This window comes from Falco peregrinus, chromosome Z (assembly GCF_023634155.1).
Source record: "Falco peregrinus isolate bFalPer1 chromosome Z, bFalPer1.pri, whole genome shotgun sequence".
NCBI classification, from domain to species: Eukaryota; Metazoa; Chordata; class Aves; order Falconiformes; family Falconidae; genus Falco; species Falco peregrinus.
Window position 1 is genome coordinate 58,674,704 of NC_073739.1, and position 24,015 is coordinate 58,698,718.

At 39.0% G+C, this 24,015-nt stretch overlaps 1 protein-coding gene across 2 annotated transcripts in view; it reads right to left on the reverse strand.

Annotated features, from left to right (window-relative positions):
* The window catches only part of POC5 (POC5 centriolar protein), a 28,458-nt gene extending 19,604 nt beyond the window's left edge, over positions 1–8,854 (reverse strand). For both annotated transcript variants that reach the window (XM_055791072.1, XM_055791071.1), the window contains exons 1-3: positions 8,795–8,854; positions 5,726–5,821; positions 1,164–1,311 (exon numbers count right to left, since the gene is read on the reverse strand). In XM_055791072.1, the coding sequence (XP_055647047.1) occupies positions 1,164–1,311; positions 5,726–5,809 (232 nt within the window). In that variant the 5' untranslated portion in view covers positions 5,810–5,821; positions 8,795–8,854. The remainder of the gene's footprint in view (positions 1–1,163; positions 1,312–5,725; positions 5,822–8,794) is intronic.
* Between the last annotated feature and the right edge of the window lie 15,161 nt (positions 8,855–24,015).

A 24,015-nucleotide genomic window follows, 5' to 3' on the forward strand; every position in this document is an offset into this window, starting at 1 on the left:
ATAGATAATTTATTATATGGTATTAACATGAGTTAACTAAAAGATAATTGACAGCTTACAAAGATTTCTTTATATTCAGTGAAAACAACAACACAATTTAAGAGGATAGATTTATTTTTACTCATGGTTCTTTTTCTAATACGAAATTAACAACTTCCAATGACTGCATTGCCCTTTGCAATTCAACTGGTAAATTCCTGCTAGCAGACTGTTATTTAGTTCTGATCAGCATGGCCAAGAGCTCTTGCATACAGTAGCCATGAACAACATTTATTTCAAGGTGACAATTAGCACCAGATTTACACAAGCACTTCAAGGCTGCTTAGTCTTTAGCAGTAAAATTATCTACACATTTTATACCCCATGGTCCTCTAAATAGTAGAGATAAAGCCATCCTCGAGGATCACAAAAAACAGGAGTGTAGAAAAAACTGTAGGTAAGTATTTTTATCATGAAATAGCATGATAAAGAATAGAAGTTAATTTAAAACTTAGTTCTTCCTGATTAAGCTAAACTCCCTGGTAAAGAAATAATGCAGGTATGATGGTTTACTGTTTCTTCTGAAGCAAAAATTAACAGCTTCCTCAATCTAAATGCTAGTGACAAAAGCAAACAACATATAACCATAAACATCAGTGTTATTAATGCATCACAAGACAGTCTTAAGTACCAAAGAATAAAATAAAACTAGAATAGTGTGATTGAACTAAAAAGAGCAAGAATGACATTCATGTAGTGACATGATTACTCGTTACACAAAGCCCTTTTAAGGTAACTCTTATTTCCAAATAATAATATTAAAAATACCCATTTATCTACCATGGCAGCACAGGTATGAGCAAAACCAGTTGTGACTTGCCAGATTTTGATGATGTGTACTGTAAGCAAGGGCACCCCTTTTTGCACCATTACACCAACCTCTTTAAACGTCTGCATCACAAAACAGAGAACTGTCAGCACATCAATACTATCATCTGAAAGCAATGTCAGTGAGAATCCTTCACTGAATAGGCCTTCCTATTGCTGTGCAAAATGCAATTGTACTATATATGTGCCACCTGTATTTTTCAAACAGAAGTTGTTAAAAAACTTAAGTCAAAAAAGCTGTATCATTGTTCTTGTAATTGACAGAACAAATCAACAAAGAGCTTTGCACATGGTACCTGGAGTCTTACAGTGAATGGCATCATCTGTTACACCTGAAAATCTTCCACCTGCTCTCAGTTCTGATGCAGATTCTGACCACTTTGAGACACACTGTTCAAACTTTGGAGTCACTACAGCATAACGAAGCAGGTCTCCATATTCATCCTGTCACAAAGCGATGACAAATAAACATAAAAATATAATCACATTTCCAAAAATTTTATATATATATATATATATGTATAGGAAGGAGTGGAAACAGTTTTCAATAATTTGAGACATTTCTAAGAGGATTTCCCATAGAGTTGCAAGTGAGCTGTTTTCCTACCATGATTATAATAATTTGTCTCTCTCTTGTTTCATGTTCACATTCATTTTGACTACAACTAATATAATGCAATAGTTACACAGAAAGACTTTGATAGATGCCAGATTGGATACTAGAATAGGCACCTGAAAAACATGAACTGTGAAAAAATAATAAATTCTAGATCATGTAAGCTATTAATCACCTGATACTATTTCTAAGCGTTACTGCAAAGAAAAATATTTTTATAGCCATGACAATGATGCTACTGAACTCAGTCACGTTTCATATTCCATAACACTACGATTTCTTTGGTGGGAGTTCTAAAGCCAATCACTAAAAGACATTTGATTATCCAGTAATTTCTTTTGATTAGATATAATTATTCTTACCTTATATTATGCATTTTAAACATTATATAGGTATAGGGAATACATATATAACTAACATAAAAGCTTTCCTGTTAAAAAATTATAAATCAATTTAACTGGTATGTTGCATTATACTATGTACTGAAGTAAGCCAACTAACGAGTTTTTTTAAATCTCTCAAAGAGATTTTCAGGATTGGAAGTATTTAGAGTTCAGTGTGTAACTATAGACAATTTGTATTATGGCTACATCATACATTCCAGTAATTAACTAAAAATATTCCAGTAGCAGTTAAATGGTGAAACTGAACAAAGTCACTAATTAAACATTTGGGAAAAAAATGCCAGTTGGAAAGTACTAAGCCAGGCCACTAGCAGTCATTTTTAATTCACTTAATACTATTGTATTAATTCTGTTTGGTATCCTAAGGAGGTCAAGCCTCAGAAATCACTTGTGAATTGGAAAATATTTTTGTTCTTCAAGCTGGGGAAAGTTAGAGTGGAAACAATCAGTTAAAGGTACCAATTACATGTTACGTGTTTTTGAATCTACCAGCTGAAAAGGATAGTATTTTAAAGTTTCCAGTGAAACTGTTACATTTATATGGGTTTCAACTCATTTGAAAATTTAACAAGCTAGGTTTTGTACATTTTAGCTGAATTCTAGTTTCCTTTCAAATTTCCATCTCCCATATTCTAACCCATCGTGTTAAAATTAAAAGGCTAAATAATTGTCTGTGAAACTATATAATTACAAATACATAGTGTATCTTTTTGATAGGTTAAAGGAAGTATCACATGCCATGTTAAAGGTATAGTCAGCTGAGAATCAACAAGTTATTAATTTTTCCTTATCCCTATCTTTCTGAATTTAGATTTTATCAGATGTCAAAGAAGAAAACAGTTGTCTTCAGGTGAGTTATTGATCCAGGAACTGCATGGAACTGTATAAAATTCCCTGCAGCAAAACTTCAGCAGAGTAAAAAAGCCAATATATTCACCTTAACCTTATCTAAATTAAATGATTGGGTTGAAGACATTTTATCACTTCTCTGTCTTCCTCAAAGTGATCATGTGGCCAAATAGCAACTTAAAACTAATTCTTCCCCCAAAAAATTTTGTTTTCAGTCAGAGCTGATTCAGCTTCTTCCATGATTACCTTACCCAACTCAAGGGACTTAGTAGGTAAGATGTCAGGTGCAAGTAGGTGGTTCATTTTGAGTCACCCAATTTCATCACTAGCACACAGTCCGTCTTACTATAGAGATCCTGAGCACTCAAAATATACATATCAAGTTATAGCAGTATATTTATCTTATCTTTCAAATTCTAACACTAACACCCTAAGGATCCACTACGTCCAAGAATACACACCCTCATGCACCAACAGAAAGTGTCAATTGACAGCATCCCGTGAAAAATTACAATATTACAACACTGTTGGAATGAAGAAAACACAGTATCCCAATTGTAAGCAGAAATTCAGACCTAAGAAAAATAATTCCTGGAGACTGCAATAAGAATATGTAACACAGAGCAATGGAAACATTGAATGATTAGCTGTATCATTGCAATCTTAAATATTCCGCAACAAAGATGCTGCAATTGCAATACAATATTGACAAATACATTTAAAATAAAACCACAGTAAAATTAACAATATATCTTCAGTTTACTTACTATCTTTGTTCTGCTTTTAACAAAACTTTCAAGCCGTTATGTCAGCTACAAAAATTCTGTTAAAACATAAAACTACAGGAATATAGTTCTAAGGCCTGAAAGTCAAAGGAGTTTTGATCATAGAATCATAGAAAGGTGGCTGGATGACCAAGCCCAGAGAGTGGTGGTGAATGGAGTTACATCCAGTTGGTGGCCAGTCACCAGTGGTGTTCCCCAGGGCTCAGTACTGGGGCCAGCTCTGTTCAGTATCTTTATTGACACTCTGGACGAGGGGATCGAGTGCACCCTCAGCAACTTTGCAGATGGCACCAAGCTGGGCAGCAGCGTTGCTCTGCGGGAGGGCAGGAGGCTCTGCAGAGGGGTCTGGACATGCCGGACCGATGGGCCGAGGCCAGCTGGATGAGGTTCAAGAAGGCTCCGTGCCGGGTCCTGCACCTGGGTCACACCAGCCCCACACAGCGCTACAGGCTGGGGCAGAGCGGCTGGAAAGGGCCTGGTGGGAAAGGGCCTGGGGGTGCTGGTCGGCAGCCGGCTGGGCATGAGCCAGCAGTGTGCCCAGGTGGCCGAAAAGACCAAAGGACCTGATGGAATCACCATCCCTGGAAGTGCTCAAAAACATGTAGATGAGGTGCTTAGAGGCATGGTTTAGTGGTGGATTTGGCAGTCCTGGGTTAATGATTGGCCTTGATGATCTCAAATGTCTTTTCCAACCTAAATGATTCTATGATTCTGATTCTACTCCTGATGACAGGAAGTGGAAAGAGAGGTGCTGAACTCTTCTCCCTGGGATGCAGTTACAGGACGCACTGTAAAGGTTCAAAGCTGTGCCAGGGGAGGTTTAGACTGGACATGAGGAAACATTTCTTTACTGAGAGGGCAGTCAAACACTGCAATAGGCTTCCCGGAGATGTGGTTGATGCCCCAACCCTGTCAGTGTTTAAGAGCTATTTGGATCACATCCTTAATAATATGCTTCGACTTCTGGTCAGCTCTGACTTGTTCAGGGAGTTGGACTAGATGATTGTTGTAGGTCACTTCCACCTGGCTATTCCATTATAGACATGTTCTCAGTTGGAAAGCAGTCATTAATTTAGTTTATCATTCTCTAAAAGGTGGCCTTAGAACCTCCTTGATAATCAACCAGATCATAAAAGAAAACTGGTTTTTCAAAATATGTCACACAATGCCTTCATCCCATTTTCCAACTATAAAAGGCACTGGAAACACAGATTAATTACTATCGCTGAACAAAGATTAAGAAAACTTATCTATGAGATATGATCACAAATAGAGAAGTGTATGAACTGCAGAAATGAATTATTCATGAACAGGTAGTTTAAAAGGGCAAAATCAATCCAAATGAATCAAAACCCCCTTAATTTAACAGTGCTTCTGCTGTGTATGACCATTCCACCAGGTGACAAAAGTGGAGATACATTTCTACAGGGCAATTAGTAAAAGCTATTTTTCTCAAAACTAGCCTGTTTTGGATAGAATTCTATCAAAGGAAAAAAATCCACTCACTGCTCAAATAGGAATAATCAATTAGTAAAGGATGAAAATCTGCTGCTTTCAGAAGCACAGGACAAAGACTTTGTCTAGTACCTTTGCATCCTTTCAAAAGAATGCTGAGCACAGAAAAGGAAAAAACGCCACCATAGTTCCAGCATATCTTGGTATATTTGATGCTGGGAGGAAAAAAAAAACCAAAAAAAAAGAAGCAAAAAGCAGCATTTCCCTTCCAAGGTGAACTTGGCCACAATTGTACTCTATGGGAAACAAATCCATTAAAAAAAATTCAGTTCTTACATCATGTAAGAAACATAACACAGTTACAACTAATCCTGCAGAAATAATGATTTTCCATCCTACTGTGTCAAATTTATGCTACTTGATAAGACTTACATAAAAAATAACACCAGAAAATAAAGAGGTAAGAAAACTGTATGATTTTACTTGTAGCTATCATTGATCAGCCTCTTAAGTTTACAGAGGAATTTTCACATAAATTAAAATTTCTTGTGAAATGCACAAAAGGGAATTCAAGTGAATATATTTTAATCTCGGGGTTTTTTTGTCTAATTTGTTTCTTTTCACTAACATTTTTATTTTCCTGTACACATAAAACAAAAAAGATGCAAGTTTTGTTAATTTCCCCATAATCATCCTTTGCTAAATAAAATACCATGACAGTGAACTGAATGAGGTTGCCTCTTTCCTACCTGAAGATCTGAAGAAACAGAACTGCCCCCAACAGAGTCTTTTGGCAAAACTGGACTTGTGCTTTTCTCCTCATCTGATGACATTCTGCACAAAGTCTATAAAACAGTAGAAGCTGAACTTCATTTTTCAGTTCCAGTATGTTTACTGTATCTTCACCAACATTCTCCCCAGAAACAGAGATCCTGCTGTAGAAATTGCATCAATGCATTCTCTGGGCTAAACTGATCATATGGTTTCATTATATAATGCCAGGTAGGAAACTGATCCAAACCATACTGAAAACATTGGAAACTCTTCCATTTACTTTAAAAGAAAACTATGGAAGATCAAAAAGCAACAATATAAATGTTTTCTCTTATATTTTACATTGACTGAATAAGTTTAATACCAAATGCTTCATGATACACAATATAAAATTTTACATCAATTATAACTAAAACACACTGCTAGAGGGAAAAAAAAAAGGAACAGATGATAAGAATAACAGAGGCCTTAATTTATAGATAAAATCCTGTGTCAATCCCTCCTCCTTATTTACTTATTAGTCTTGTTTTGGAGCTTGTTTCACTACAAAATTTCTATAGAGTGACTAAGCTATGCTGTGATTTTTCCCCCCCTGAACTACCTCAGCCACTGCTCATGCTGAGATAATCATGAAGCATCACCACCTTTTTTAAAAAATGTCAAAATCCCACAATAACCTCACAGTTCTCTACAGAGGAATACAGATGGAAATTATCTTTTTGTTCTTTGAGTTACTCCAGATGCTGATTCTTCTTGCACCACAAAAGCTCGCTCTGCCACAGATATCTACACCTTGCAGAATGGGTAGTTCATTTCTATGCTTAAGATGGACATTTTTTAAATGGTATAAAGACAATTTTAAATGCTGAGATTTCCTACAGCCCAAGGTTCAAAAGATACGACTACCATCTCGCTGCCTCCTGCTGAGCCCTAATATACCAACCATGTTAAATAAGCATTAAATACGAAGTCTTGGGGAGGTTTACTAAATGTTTTTATTGCTGTATTCTGGTGTGTAGATGAAAGAAGAAATAGGAGCTTCCTCAAGTCTTCTGTTTCCATTGTCCCCAGCTCTGAGAATTTTCTTCTTTTCCTTCCCCCACAAATTATTCCCTACCTGTTTTTTCGGTTTTGGCTGCTCTGCCTAATAAAGTAATTTTATACTAGCACTCACCCTTCCTTTAGTTGACAAATTATTTTAATAGCCAAAAAATACTTCTTTAGTAACCTTTAAAAGTCAGCTTCTACTCATACAGTTTCTGAAACTGTGGGTCTTGACTACTCTTAAATTTCCTGGAGGTATTCAAACATGTGTGTGGGCATTAGGGAGCATCACAAAGGATCAACTATCCCGCACTTACCTGTGTATGTGCTGCCAAAAATTAGAAATACTGTTCTCTTCCTCCTCAGCCCACTTAAAAAGAACTAATCTACCATCAATTCTTCTGCAAAACAGGAGGGCAAATGGAGTTTTGCATGAACATTGATGAGTTCAAGGAAGTGAAGGAGAAAGGTTTCTTCCAAAATGTTTGTTCAATAACTTAAGACCACTATCCTGACTTCTATTTTCAGTCTCCTGAGATCCTGCCCTTGACGCTCAGTCTAGTGTGTCTAGTTCTCTGCTTAGCACTGAAACTACGCTCAAGTCTGTGGTCTTCCAAAACTCAAAAGGTTTCTTCACCACAAGTGATGCTACCTCTCCACTCCAGGTCACCCTTCCTCCAGGTTACTCTTCCTTTCCAATCTATAACTGCAGTTTACCTGTTTGACATAATCTTCTAAGAGTCACTTACTGTCACCTCGAGCTCAGCGTGTTTGCCCCCTCTTCCCACCCCTTTTCTTTACACTCATGGACCAGCCCTCCTCTGTGTTTATCTATTGTCCTCCACCTGACTGCCTTTACAGACTTGAATGCTGCCTTAGATTTCACTAACAGCTTACTACTGAGCGTTCAAGCTTTCCCCATGTTTCTACATTTTGCCCGTCTGTACTTCCAATTTTTGTGTCCAGAGTCTAACCCTGCATTTTTATTGCAACATTACAGTGAAAATCCCAGTAAATCTAGAATTCTAGAAATCTGCTTATATATTAAACAACAGACTGGATTACTGCAGTAAATCGAGATAAATACACTTCTTTTAAGCTGATATTTATAGACATCATTGCCATGTCACGCTAAGAATAACCTGTCAGCTTTGATCTTGGTGAAAAAGCATTAAGTTCAAGAAAATACCGGGTACGTTTCTAAAAGAGAAATCAATGGATATTAAGTAAGACACCATCACTGGGGCAAGAAGTTGACTTGCTAAGCTGCAAATCATTATACCATGAGAGTGACAGGAGCAACTTCACACTTACCATGTTATTCTAATCCTACCCAAGCATCTGCCAAAACATATGTCTCACTTCATCACAGAAAGATTCCTGTTGACAGCAGTAGTCCCTTCCAAACCATAAGCATATAACTACAATGCTAAGGCAGCCACTTTTAGAAACAGGATCCTAAATCACAAATATGAAGATCTTCGGTTCGACTCACCATGGCTGCTCTCACCCTTAACTTTGAACTGCTTGGGCTGGGCTCAGAATTTTGCGCTTTTCAGTCTGTTTTTGACTAAAAGTAATGCTTTCCACTTAATAATCAGATCAGAGGACTCAACGGCTAGGAAACAGAACTACTCCATCCCCCAGCACACCCGGGGCACGCCTTCCCCTTAACCGCACCCCCTCGCATGGCTCAACTCCCTGTTTTTAAGCTTCTCACCACGCGGGGGGACAGGCAGAAAAGAGCACAATGCCGTACGGGAGCGCGGGGTGGCGGTTTTGTTTTTTTCCAAGGCTGGGCCCTTAAGGCAACCGTCCCGGCCACCCGGAGGCCAGGCGTACTCACTGCTCACAGACCGCTCCGGGGCGCCGGCAGCGGTTCGGCAGTGGGGGCCGCCGGTAAGCCGCCGGGCAGCCGCGCCGAGGTTACAGAGGAGGTGCTGTGGAAGCCGCGGCCCCCCGGGGCGCAGCACCCCTGGCCGCCCCCCGCCCCCTCTCACCTGCCGGCACCAGCCGCCCCCGGCCGCGGAGCAGGACGGTTTCAAACCACCAGAGCGGAAGCAGAAGCGGCTCCCTGATAGGCTCACGATGCGCTTACAAGACATCCTCTGATTGGGCGGTTTGGAGGCAAAATAGCCAATTAACTCGCTCAGCCGCAGCGGGGCAGGCGTGCCGGGCCGTCCCACCGCCGCCCGTGTTTGGCCGGCGGCTGCTTCGCGTCCCGCCGGCCTCCGCCTGCCGCGCGCTGATTGGCGGTAGCGCGCGCGGGGCTGCCGCGCGGGCTGCGGGCGGCCGTTGGCGGGGCGCGCGGGGCGGCGCGGTGCTGCGGGGCAGTTGCGGCGGTGGGGTGGCGGGGTGGCTCCCGTGGCCCTGCCAAGGCCGTGCGGACCCCGAGCTCTGGGCCCCGTCCTTTGCCGAGCTGCAGAGCGGTGGCTAATGGCCCTGTTAATGCGGGGGGGCCGTGAGGGGCCGTGCCAGCCTGAACGTTTGGCCTGGGCAAGGTCGGGGGCTGGTGTTGACCGTGTTGCAGGAGAACAGCTGCTGAAGGGGGTCCCTGTGGAGAACGAAAACGAGAAAAAGGGGATTCTCTGGTGGAACCACTTCATTCTTAAACGTTTCCACCTGTGCTAATTATGAAACTAGAAAACCTCCCCGAGTAGGTGCTTTAAATAATTTTTCCTGTGATGTTACAAAAGGAGGTCTGGGCTCGTGGTTTCCAGTGTTTTATCTCCAATCCAGCCTTTCTGTCTTTTATAGCTAGACACGCTAAATGAATTAAGGTGTTAAATTCAATTTGCCCTGTGGTAGAGTTGTGTGTAGCATACCCCATCTGCGGCAAAGCTGCTGGGTCAGCAGTTGGAGCAGTAATTGTTTGGTGTGATCCCAGGGAGAATTGCTTTTACTGCTGTTATCTCAGGGCTATAATAACAGAAATTCAACACCAAGTTCTAAAGATTTTCTCTCAGGCACAGAGGAGTAGCGAGTCCTTCTGTTTGCTAGCCTTTATCCTGATGCCATCTTAATTGTTCTTTTTGTAATGTAAGCTGTGACATAGAAAATGTTTTCAAAATAATTTACAGCGCAGAACTCTGGCTACAGCTGTACCATCTGGTATACTAGAGACACAGACGTCCTGGTCAAGCTCCTTAATATGCAAATTACCATATATTGCACCATCATTTTGTCTGGTAACATAAGAAAAATAGCATAGATGTAAAATATCCAGGCATCCACAAAATTATAATTTGATCTTTATAAACATTTACAGGAATTTATGTATCTTGTTTTAGAATTGTTTGCAACTGTGAAACACAAGTAAGGAAACCCCAAAATACCACTTCTCTTAGAGGCGCTAAGTTCTGCTGAAGTAAGCCTTTTTCCATTTGGGTTTTTTTTCCAAAAACTCTTGGCTGTTGCAGCATCTACTTAATTGTCAACTTTCTCTAAAGTGAAGCTTTGCTAATGTGGAGTGGTTTTGCTTCTGCTGCTTTCCACTCAGGTCTGAGCCATGCAGAACACGATCAATCCCAAGACTTCATTTCCTCTTTTTAGAGTACTTCTCAAACTGTGTGAGATACGTTAATTTGTGTAAATGCAAAAATGTCTACTTTCTAGGTCATAGGTCATCTCTAAAACAAAGACCAGCACAATCTCTAGATCAATGAATAGTTTTAAATTATCCCAGGGATGGTTTTGTAATATTAGTAAGCTGGTAGAAAGATAATCTTTGTGCCTTTTTTTTTTCACTGATTTTTTTCAGGTATTTCAAAATAAATCTTTTATTATGGCATATATCAGGTATAGTTTTTACATTTTCGTAACTTCCTTATTTTTATATATGTGACATTGTTCACTGTTGTATTTATGTGTTTATGTATTTTTATGCAAAATTGATTGCCCAAATCTTACCTCAAGCTCAGCTCTAATCACAACCAGATGGCTGCTGTCCGTATAGGCATGAACATAATGCATTTCCTTACCTCGGCCATATGCTTTGATACAGTAAACCAAATTCTTCATTCCTACTTTTTTGAAACCTTATCTTTAATCCAAGTAATAACTTCAATCTATAGCAAGTGACCAACAACTGTCAGAAGTAACAAAAAGCATTGCCCCTTACCCGCCTCAATTCTCTATTCTAGCAATCTGCACAGTAACCATCTGCTAACTTGAGGCATTCTGTTTTTCTTTTATAAAGACTTAAAAACAAAATTTCAGTTTAACATTAGCTAAAGAGAGGTGCTGACTTTGTTAATATTAAATGCTTTAGCAATTGCCACTTACCAACATTAGACTTCCTCTTAGGCATAGGAGTTCAAGGAATAAAGTAAATTTCCCATGTTTTTCTATAAATTTGTAACCCTAACTACACCTAGAATCTTTCCCAGGTTATAATAAAACAAGAGAAACATCTTCTAAAATTAAATTTAAATCCTTTGTTACCTACTAATACCGCTATTGGTTCAGCAGTGTAGTCTGTTGAAGACACTGCAATGAGCCAAACCCTTCTGCTCTTGATTACCAAACAATAACCTGGCCCCAGCCTTAACCCTTGTCTAAGTCTTAACTGGTACATTCATATTTGGTCCAAACCCAAACATAATACATTTTCCTTGGCCTGTGTTAGCTTCCATCTTAGCCAAGTACATATTCAATACTGAGCAATAAACAGGCATTCGGTCTTTCCTTTTATAAAACTTGGCCCAAAGAACATCCTTGCCTTTAGTCTTGGCCATTTAGCAATGTCTGCCAATTTAGCCAATTTAGCAATGTCTGCACCAAAACCTAACTACAAACAATTGGCTATATTGTCATAAGCTACATTTATTGTCTGAGACCTAGGATGCAACCTTTCATTAGCAGAGTGACAAGTGTGTGATTTGCTGGTGATACAAAACTGGGAGCAGTGGCCGACAGCCAAAACTGGGAGCCAGAAGGCTGCACTGCTGTTCAGCAAGACCTGGACAGACTAGAGAGTTGGGTGGAGAGGAACCTAATGAAGTTCAACAAAGGCACATGTAGGGTGCTGCGCCTAAGGAGGAACAACCCCACGCACCAGTACAGGCTGGGGTCTGACTGGGCAGTGCTGCAGAGAAGGGCCTGGGAGTGCTGGTGCCCATGAGCCAGCAGTGTGCCCTGGTGGCCAAGAAGGCCAGTGGTATCATCCTGGCGTGCATTAGGAGGAGCGTGGTCGAGGGAGGTGATCCTCCCTTTCTGCTCTGCGCTGGTGAGGCCCCATCTGGAGTGCTGGGCTCCCCAGTTCAATGGAGACAGGGAACCACTGGAGAGGGTCCAGCAGAGGGCTACAAAGACAGTTAGGGGACAGAAGCATCTCCCTGATGAGGAAAGGCTGAGAGAGCTGGGCCTCTTTAGCCTGGAGCAGAGAAGACTGAGAGTGGATCTTATCAATGTCTACAAATATCTTAAGGGTGCATGTCAAGAGGCTGGGGCCAGGCTCTTTTCAATGGTGCTCAGTGACAGGACAAGGGGCAATGGGCACAGACTGCAATGGAGGAAATTCCAAATATGCAGAAAAAATCATTTACTTTGGGGGCGACTGAGTACTGGAACAGGCTGCCCAGAGGGGTTGTGAAATCTCCTTCCCTGAAGACATTTAAAACCTGCCTGGATGTGACTGTGAAACCTGCTCTAGGTGAACTGCATTTTGTAAGGTTTGCACGAATAGGAACAGTGTTGGCTTCAGAGCTTGTCTTGGCACTATTCCTTGTTTTTGAATGGTAAACTGAACCTGAAATCCAGCTGCAATCATATCTTAGCGACTAATGCCTACACCGAAGCAAGGCATGATCTATTTTCCCTGCCACAGCTGGCTTTTCTGCAAGGTCACAGCTGAGGGCGAGGATTTTGTAATAACCCAAAGTATTCCTGAACAAAAGACAGAAGGGATATTACTGTACCCTAATAAGAATTTGTAGGATTGGACCATCCTTAAACTCTAAACTAAGGGTCATGAGGAATAATACTGTTTGTCACTGGACTGAGTTGGCCTCCATATCAAAGGACAGCAGGTGCAGTGGCATTTGTAGTCGTGAAGTGTGGCAGAGTGTGTGGTTGCAAGCCTTCCTCTACACATATCTCTAATATTTAAGAGGTATAGTTAAGAGGGAGAAAAAAGCTCCTTCAAAGAGCAATTTTAGATCACCAAATCCAAATGAGCTTTTTTTGCCCCTAGCTACTAAAAAACAGCCTCCAAATTTAGGTATTTGTTTGGTTTTTGAAATAAGGTCACATGAATGTAGAACCACTGCAATGTTTTGAAATGCTTGCCAGTGTCTAACTTGTCAACACGGCTTATGTTTCGTGCACATTACTGAAACAGAGCACGAGTTCCTTGTCTCAGACCCAATAATGTAAAAGTATTCAAAATAAAGAGATGACATATGCTTCTATCATGCTGTTCATGTTAATTTGTGTTGCACGCTACTGGTGTAAAAAATATGATGACTCTTTCCACATAAAATAGTTTTTTAAATACATGTCATTGGCACGTAAGACATAGCCTTTAAAAAGTCTTTGGGAAAATGCAGACTTCGAAGATCAAAGGAGATTGCACTGGGTACTCAGGCCAGTCTTCATGATGCAAACGTGTACTGCTACTTTGTAATTAGATGGATAAAAAGAAAGGAGATCAAATGGTATAAAGCTGATGACTAGTATAAAGAGATAACTGTATATAGTTTGAGAAAGTGATGAAATGACAATAATTACCCTACTCCTACACGGTGGATTTTATGGAATATCTCATAAAACCTTCTGTTGAAACTTTCTGATTCTGAATTGTATATCAAAAATACCAGTCATCTTTAATGTTGGATTCTATAGTACAATAGAACATACAGTTATTTTCACAGTGAGAAGGAGATTTTTCCATGCTGTTACGACCACATATCTTCATACACTGCTCTAGTCAAGTGAGCCAGGAAAAGTACAGTCATCTGTGCAGACTAGGAATTAATTTTGGACCTGTGCTTTTTTTGAAGGAAACGGGGAGAAGGGAGGCAGAAGGAAGGAGCTGAACTGATTTAATAGCTTTAGCACACCTAATGGCAAAAGGTCATCTCTGTTCTTTGAAACAGTTCTTGAAGGATTCAAAGTACAAAATGAACTTAGTCAAGTTTATATGAAATATCATGATTTTTTAGTGTTAGCTGTAGTTCTATAGCTTGTTGAAACACCTTTTCAATGTTTTCTGTTTTCCCCCCATATCTACCGCAATTACTGTGATGGAAGAGTAATGTATTACAGATGCTTTGTAATAACATAAGTGGATACTGGATTGATTACTGTTTGACACAACCATATTCTATTTGGCTGATCACTGTGTGAACACAAGATCTGTCTCCTTCCATGCAGTGTTAGATGCAGCTCTGGCCTGTAGGCAGAGCTGTGCCTTGTGCAATGTAGTCTCACAGTCTCTCTTCTGCTTTATGGCTCCACATGCCTCAGACAGAAGCATTGAGCATCTGGAGGCGAAGAGCAGGCAGAAGGCACCAAGCCACGTCTTTTGGGATTTTACATTCAAAGGACTGTCATGTTATGGCTACTGCCTTGTACAGTGGGGCCTCTGTAATTGTGTGGTCCAGGACCATTCCTTTCCCATCATGTGAACTGAAATATTAACTACAGCTGATTGGAAGATCACCCATTTCGAGGCTCAGATAATTTTTTTTTTGTTCTAATTGGAATAAAGAAACAAATATTTTGAATACTTGAATACTAGCATTTCATACACAATATAAATCCCAATTTTAGACAAAAAATAATGGCTAAAGATAATGTATATGGGCCCTGTGACAGTGCAGTTTCACATATTTTCAAAGCTACCAGCATTCTTTTCTTGTGATAATGACCATAGTAGTAGTGCTGATGAATCATATCCTGTGAATATTGAAGATCTCAATGTTAAAGGGCTCTACCTTCTACCCAATGTGCCACTCTCTATTGTGGAAATGCTGTTCTATGTCATCTGTTATATAATGGTTAGTTATATATCAAGTATGTATACTTTTCAGGGAAAAGATGTGAATTGGAATTAGTATTGAGAGATTGAAAATAATCTGGAGTCTAGTATTTGATATGTCTGAAAAGACATTCTCCCATTTTTTTTTCACAGACGTATCAGCTTATAGCTTGACAGACACAGGACAGTGTTGATGAGTCTGTACATGCTGTAGGCCTGGTGAATGTGTTCATATATACTTAAAAGTTTCTCCTAGGACATCTGAATTTTTTCATCATCGGTCAGTCTTTTTCCCCATCAGTAACAGAACCTATCATGACTGAAGTTATGAATAGATTTTGCATGAATTGCAAGAAAGGTTTTTCTGCCATAATGATTTATTGGCACGTTATATAAAGATTTTCAGTTACATGGAAAAAAGTGTTTCTCTTACACTTCAAGTGTATTGAGTAACAATACATTCACCTGTTTTTCAAGCTTCTAACTTTTTTCCAACATGATACCAGAGTTGCAACTGGATCTGTAGGCCTTGATGAGTGTTAGGAGAATGCTTTCATCAAGATTATTTGATCTTCCTTTGCCAGATTTTTTCCTCAAGGTAGAGAAATACCAGCAACTTCACTGTGTTTAGTCTGTGGGGGGAGAAGTAGGAGACCAGCTGATTAAAAAGAAGGTGTTTCAATGATTGTTCTGTTCCAAATATTGAAAAAAAAATGGAATGGAAGATGCCTGAATATTCTTGCTTGCCCTCTGTATTCTAAATTCCATTCTGTGACTATATATGAGTTCTGTAATGAGCTCTTCCTCTGTGGCAAATAATGGTAGCAGTACAGTGACTAGAATCTACTGTTTCGGTGAAATAATCCATGTAAAGTACTTAATAGCAATGCATTGTTTATACTTTCAATAATTGAAAGAATAATTCATGTTGCAAACTTCTGAAATGAAAAAAAAATAAGCAGTGTGATAAAATTTTACAGTGCCATGGATACTCTGCATAAACCAAAACCGCATTCTAAATCACAGAGTCGTGGATACGTTCCTGCTATAACAAACACTCTTGAACTCGTCCAAAAAGGGTCTGTCAACAGTTTTGCCAAAAAGCTCCTGGAATATTTTTTTGGTAATGCTGCTTTTCTCCTTTTAAACATAGAGAACAGGAGGTTCTCCCATGAAATCAAAAGATCAACATCCCTAGATATCTTTCAGTGGCAGGGTGCACATGTACAGCATATTTGTGATGACACATTCTGCTGCAGGGGCAGTAGAACACCACTGTGCTACAGAGTACTGAATGACCATAAAGTGCACAGCATCAGCTTCTTTCAAGACTAGCATTAAGGCTGCCCATAAATCTGCTATTGAAAACTGTTATCTGAGGAATGAATACTGGTTTTCGTTTTGTAATTGTTCCTCACAGCAGCATATAGGGTTTTAAAGAAAGGAAAAAACGTATTTCTTATAGGAGTCTATAGAAAGCAGTTGGCAGCAATTAAAGTTTTCTTTGAGGGGGAAAAAAAAAAGAGTTTTTCCAAGCTTAATGGTATTAATGATCTATTACTCAGGAAAACACAATCTTTTTAAATCACAGTTGTGATCTTTATCACTGTCTTTAAAAAATCTATGGACTGTACTAGCTTTATGACTTTTAAGAGGTTCTTTGCACAAATGAATACTAGGCAGGTTATTTGAATGAGGATTCTATTACAAAGCACAGATCCGTCTGGTAAATGGTGTGCGAGAAAAGCTTGACACGATTAATGTGAAGCAGGCTTTCATCCTTCCTTTAAGAGCTGCCCATTTACACGAGTGATTTTTATAAGTCATAATGTTTCAGCATCTCTCCTGCACCTTATGACAGGATCAACACGTTGACTGTTACAGCTGTAAATGTGTCTGTTTGCATTGCAGTTTGAATGCTTCCAGCCCCTTGCCTGTAGCCATCACTCCCTCTCTCCCCTTTGTCAGGCAAGTTCTGCGGTCCCGGTGCTTGCCTGCTCCGCATCATCGCAGGCTGAAGGACAATTTCTTTCCTCGGGGCTGATTTCCTCCCAAGACATGAATCAGCAAGGAAGGCAGCTGACGACATTGCCGGGATGGGCCACGCAGAGATGTGCCTCTGCAGTGACGCAGCCTTTCATCATACGAGTCGGCAAGTATTTTTACATCACCTCTACACCAGGTGGCAACATACCATGCTAGTCTGCTCCTGAGCTGCATTCAAAGAAACAAACGCCTAATGTGTAGCAGCCTGTAGAACTCAGCACAGAAAGGAAGAACCATCTTTAGGTGTTGAATGGTCTCTTGTTTGTATTGTGTCCACCGCTGTCCCCTTTGACTCCCCTACTCCTTTATTGACCTTAAAAGGCGCTTTTCTATTTTAAAGAGCTCTGAAAACTCTCTGATCAGCTTGAGATGTTCTGCAAGAGGTGTTGTGACATTCAGCTATAGGATGGCTCTTTAGGCATGTCGCAGGAATCAGTGTGTACTAGAATGAAAAGATACTAGGCTGAGGCTTGAGCCTGCATTGCTTAAGATGTGTAGAAACACAAAGCTGTCTAAAAGCCACCATCTCTTGTTCCTCTGTGCTCACCAGGATGAGAAAGCAGCAAATGTCACTTCAGTAAGTTTGGTCTCCCTCCCTTAGATAGCAACATACAATGTGACCAAGTGTTTTGGATACCTTTCAGAGCTGTAGAATTTTCTAGAATTTGGAGCTTCGTGGAAACCTGCTATTTTGCTGTCACAAGATAAGGCTCAATATTGATACAAGCAATAGTTCATGATTACTGCTAGAATCATGTATGCAGTAGCGATATCCTGGCTCTGCTACCCCTTCTTTTTTTTTAATCGTATTAAGTGTTTCTGGTATTTGTATTGTTATCTAATTATATTATATTACAATTGACAAAGACTGCTGGAATGAATGCCATTAACTGAAAGAAAGAAAGTAATTTAGTTAGATTGTCTAGATGGTGTAAGAGTGTATAGCGAAGGTACCTTTGTAAGTTTTAGAGAGGATTGTTGGCATTCATTTTAAGATGCAAAATACTATATATTGTAACAGTTTTTTCTTTCAAATTTTCTGGAACCTAATTAATTAAAAAGTTATCTCTGCTAATAAAGAAAGATTTTGAAGTCTTTGAAGGATTAGCGTTCCCAGTTCAGACGGACTGTAATCAAAACTGTGGTTGGTATTAAAATGCCTTTCAAGCAAATGTTCAGACAGGCTGCCTGTCTGTGTATGTCTGTGACTTTCAGGCTGAAATGTTTTTCCTGGTATTCACCCTGCTAACTTAAGGTCTTTTTATTGCAGACGTCTTCTGGGTTATTCATTCTGGATTCCCCTTAGAGTTGCTTAAGGGACATCTGAGAGAGCCTCATCTGGAAAGTCTTTTAGTCTTTTATAGTCCTAGCAGAGAAACAAGTGCCTGCAGGGTTCAGCTGATCTCATACCTTTCTAAAAGGTCAGATGAATCATACCACAAAAGTGCTTATCTATTGTGACTATAAAGAGAGTCTGGACAACTAGTTCATGTATCTACATTTTAGACATTTGCATTTGCTTACGTGATTTCTATCTTTTGAGTTTAATTGCACTTCAAATGGAACTACAGACTTCCACAGGAGGTGATTATTAAACCCCAGAATTCGTCAGTTTGGCACCCAAATTCTTCAAGCCTGGTTAAATATTGATCTAAGTAATTCTAATCCATTTTTTGAGTAAGTAGACATAACTGCCACTACATTAGGTGAGAGGTGAATCTGGTAGGGCCTGTCTGCCTCCATTCCAGAGCACTGTGTTAGCATAACAAAAACACAGTAAAAGCAATGTAAGGGAGGAGTCTTTATTAAAAGTTTAAATGGCTTATTCTGTGAGGTTGGTACAACAAATCTAAGAAGCAAAGCATAGTGTGGTTAAAGTTTGTGAAATTTAATATGCAACTAACAAGTAAATGGACAAATGAGACACTTGCAGAAGACAGTATTATGAAAGAGAATGGGAAGAAAAAGGGTATATGAAATATATTATATAGACAAAATCAAGTCCATGAATATGAACTAAAATTAAGGGAATAAAAGTGCTTATAGAAGTTTTTGCAGCCTTAAATAAAAGAAGGAGGAGAGGGGGGAAGATGAAGGCATGTGTGTGTTGGTAAGTACCAACCTTTTAGGCAGAATGTCAAAAGCTTTGACACTGGGGTGAAGCCAAACACAATCAGTGACAGAGTTGTGAATTTAAGCTTGTATGAGACTAATTTATAATGAATTAATTAATCAGCTACAGAGGCTACTGTTCTGGAAATTCTGCACGAATAATTGGATTTTAATTATTAATTTTTGGATCCATAAGCTACCACTTAGCAAAGTGTTCGGTTTTTTATTTCAAGGAGAGTAGCAGTGCAGGGTAAAATACACTGCCTAACACTCACAGACCGTCTCCGATTATCTTTACAAGACTTCGAGACAATGATTGCAGGTTGGGGTGAAAAATTTATCTAAATGTGATTTTATCTAATATGTATTGTGATGTACATAAAAGCTCTCCCAACTTTAGACATAATATGTGGGATTTTGAGCTGCCCATCTTCACTCAGGAGCAAGGTCTTCAGTTTACAACAGATTTTATGAGAAAATTAGTTTGATGCTTACCAATTGTTATCCACTCCTCCTAAAAAAGCTACAGTTGTCCTGGAGAAAGTTCAAAGAAAGGTGAAAAGGATGTTCTAAAGCATGAAGTGGCAACAATAGGAAGAACAATTAGGCACGCCAGAGTTCTTCAGCCTAGAGAAAAAAAACGTTCTATGGAAGTGAAATAGAGGGATAAAAACCCCCAAGTGATACGAAAGTGGTGTGTTAGGGATTTCTTGTTTACTTTTCCAATAAAACAGCTGAGGAGCATCAGCTGAAGCTAACAAAAGCCTCATTCAAAGCAATCCAGAAGACTTGGTTCTTCATCTCGTTTTAGCACCTGCAATATCTTTTGCAAGAGGATCCACAGATTCACTCCACAAAGTTTACATGCCTTCAAGAGAAGAGTGGACAAGTTCATGGAAGGAAAATCCACGAATACCTATTGAATATGAAGACATCTCTTCATATTCTCATGAATGACTCCTCATTCCTCATGTGACTGAGGAAGTCTCAATGTTATGTATTTTTGGAGGTTAGGAGATCATTTGAGAGAGGACCTACAATGTGCCATATTGTTCTCTTTTTACTTCAGAGACAGGATACTAAGTTTGATGAAGTACTAGCCTTTGCTGTGACCTAGAATCATAGTTATGTTAGAAACAGTGCTGATTTTAAATAATAACGGATTTAATTAATTGTGTTAGAATAGTTTTACAATAGGAGTATGTAATTTATATTGAGATATTCTTCAGATGAATATATGAAATTTATGAGATTTCATTTAAAGTAGAGTAAATGCTTCTTATTCTCTGTGTGAATTAGTTGTCCTTAATGTCATTTCTGTGAGCACACTTTAAAAAATGTTGAAAGTTTTCAAATATGTCAGTCCAGTAGGAAAAAACAGTGAAAATGATAAATAGGAGAGTAAGTGGTGAAGAGACATGTTAACTTTAACTCTGCTGTTTTCCAGTTTTCTTCCTCAAACACATTTAACTTCTGTTTTTGGTTTAGTTTGCTAGGTTTTGTTTGTTTTCCTGTCTTCCACTTGCTTTATTTAGGTGAACAGCAAATGTAGTTGTGCCAAACTGAAGAACGTTCACTTCCTGTTTTCCATTTTTATCAGTGTGTTTCTTTTCCATTTATGGGACAGTATATCTACTCAGTAGTACCAAATCTCTTGTAAGTGTTGCATTCATGTTTTCCTGCTTCCCTTCTTCAGGACTACAGATTATACACTTTCCATCATGTTACGTGAATACAGATGGCTCTTCTATTTTCAGAAAGAACAGCAGTCTAATGAGGAATTGGACCTGGAAGAAGAAAGCAAAAGGAAACACACTGTTTGCTTTGGTGGTGTCATGGCAATGTATGGAAGACTTGGGAGGGAAAAGACACCTCTTCAATGTAATTTTCACTTTAACAGAATTTTTGAATGTGTGAGCATAAAAGTAGTTAGCATTACCTGCCCTACAGTTTTCTGTCTGGTATGATGCAGAAAATTAGAAGTAACGTACAGAAATTAGCGTTCAGTTGAAGGTGAACTGCTTATGTTCAATTACATATTTCTATTAATACGAAGACAGTAGTTTAGAACACCTGTAAAGATATTAAGTTTCTCTACCATCAGGCTCATACTCACTAAGGCCTATGTGCGAATTCTTTTTGCAGTATGTGGAAACATACCACCCATCTGTAGGCAGGCATAAAAGTTCTCCCAGCTTTCTTTTCCATTACATAATTAATCAGTACTCAAATTTATGTTGAAAAAGAGTTTTTCAGCAGGCAACCTGCAAAAATAGTGTATCAAGAGTCTTTGTCAAAGTGTGCATAATCATCAGTGACTGAAAGACTGCAGTAGGAAACAGACCTTTAAAGAATACCTTAAATGGATGAGATCTTGTGGTAAGTAAGTCTTAATGTGTTGAAATTGAGAAATTAGTTCCAGTAATGTGTCTTACAGTATTGGTATGTGTTAGTGCTGGCCTCTTTTGGGGATATAATTTGACTTTGATGGATGATAGTTAAGGGCAGGAGGAAAAAGTGGAGAAGGAGATGCAGCAGAGTACTAGAAAACCTTAGAAATTGTAACCCTTTTAGTTTGGAAAAAGACAAAAGCCTATGCAGAAGGAACAAAACAACCTCTCCCTCGGAGAAAAAAAAAAGAAAAAAAAAAAAGAAGGTGCTTCATGACAATTTAGAAGACATTGTAAACATTTGGGGTGAGATTCTGCTTGTATAAATGCAGTTACGCAACTCGGACTTACATCTGAGCTAGAAGTCAAAACTCCCTTTTCCATCACTGGAGAGAAACATGCATGTTTACCATGTGATTTACTTAATCCTAAACCTGTCACAGGAGTCAGGTGACAAGTTTAGATGCAGACATCTAAAGCTATGTGTGGAGTATTCCATTCGCTGTCATGTGAGGGTGCCCTTACTGTGTTATTGTGCAGAAAGAGAAAGATGAGTGGGGAGACTTCAGGAGACACAGTAGTTGTGATCTTGTTTTTGTGAGAATACTGCTTTAGGAGATTGATCACTATAGCTTCTTTAGCTTAACAGAATCATAGTTTAATGTATTGAATCTTGAAAGAAAGAGACAGCCTGAAAAGAAGTACAAAAGCAGCACAGAACTTGGTAATGAGGAGGGGGAGATCTTGGATTGGGAGCAGTGGTACTCACAACACAGGTAACACCATGAGAAGTTGCTCTGCTGGCACCAAAACCTCTCTATAACAAGAAGCATCCTCCCAGTTGGGTGCTGTGAGGTGCCTGCATCCGCCTTGTGAACTGTCAATGCAGTGAACTGCAACAATGTACACTCACACCTGTGGTGTGCATATATGAAGTTGTGGGGTGCTTTCACGCTGGCGTGTGATTCAGCGGGTTGCAAGGAGCTGCACAGGTACACAGGAAGCTAGAGCACCCACACCTCTAGCAGGGGGTGTGTGAGGAGGGGAACCAGTGCTCCCAGATGAAGGGTGTGTGCTTGTAACTACTCACAGGTCCTCTGGGAAATGTTAAATGTGCTCACGTGTGTGTGATTAGAACTTTTTTGGGGGGTTGTTGTAGGAGGTTGTGTCTGTATGTGTTATAAACATTTCATATGCATCTAATATTGCGGTTTACTTGTATTGCTGAATCTTAAATATACAGCTCACCAATTGCTGGTTAATTACATGCTGTTAATAAATTGCTTCAGTTCCGATTTTAGTGTAAACTGAGCAGCTTGTCCCTGCAATAGTGTATCATGTTTAACAGAAGAACTCTGATGCCAGTATACTATCACTGCAGCTGTAAGCACAGCTGTGGAGTATTGCACAGAAGATGAAGAACAGTTTTTTTGCTGTAATGTAACAGCAAAATTAATAGCTAGGTAATAAATAAGTTCTTGATTTACAGTGAGATCTTGCCAGTCTCAGAAATGCCTACCATTAAAACTTTAAAAATTTTGCCTATAGTTACAATGAAAATATGAAATAAGGGTCTTAGTTTAATCTGCTAACCTAGAGTAGTTCTTGAGGAATAGAGGAGAATCCTTCTAAAATAAGGAGCTTTATTAAGAGACATAATTCAGGAAAGAGAGGTCATAGTTCATTCATTATGACTTGAGTAAAAGGGGAAGTAGAATAAGCATTACTGATGGTAATTAATAATGCAACAAGAACATTTCCTGTGAGACACAATGTGAAGTGCTGCATTCTAGAGTTTTATGATGAACATATTCTTCAAAGACAAAATGTTGATTAAAACCTTGGAAATAAGAGATAAGTAAGTAATAGTTGGAATCAATTTTCCTTTAGTTAGATGACATAGTTATGTTTCAGTATTTCTAACCATTCCTAGAGTTTGTATCAATTAGTTTTTAAAATGTTATGCCAATTTAAATTGACTTAAAGCTTTAAACTTCCTCGTTGGATATATTATGTGTGAATAGATTTTTATCTTAAACAGCTTTGTTAAAAGGCCCCAAGTAAGTAAACCAAGACTGTGATCTGTGTTGAGACTTCTAACATACTGTGAGGAAATAAGGCATTGTCTTAGCCATAGTTGTGAAGCACAGTTGTGCAATCCTTAAGTGGTTAATGTTAAGTTATTAATACATTATTTGCAAGACTGCATCTTAATTTTCTTCTTCATGTTGCCTTATGCTTCAGTTTTATCATTTCAGTTTTACTTCTTACAAAGATAATGGTGTGTCTTGAAAAGAACATTTTTCTTTACTTCTAAAGGGAGCAATTGAAATGTGATATTAAGTAGATTACATAAAGACTAAGTAGTTGGTGGCCTTGGCAACTCTTAAGAAAACTCACAGTGTTATGCAAAAAGCAGGTTTTTTTTCTTGTCACAAGTAGTGTTGCAACAGTGCAGAAGAGTTAAGTATTATAATTACTGATATTATATGGCAAGAATATATCATGTCTAGACACTGTCAGAGTCCTCTTTGGATTTCTGTATACTGAATGCAGATGGGACATCAGGCTGTCAGCTCTGTAGCTCATTTTATTCCTTGTACCTAAGGGACAATTTTAAATATAAAGGTGTTTATATTTCATTATATATTTAATCAGAGATGGGTTTTTTGGCCAGCCTTTCAGTGTTACT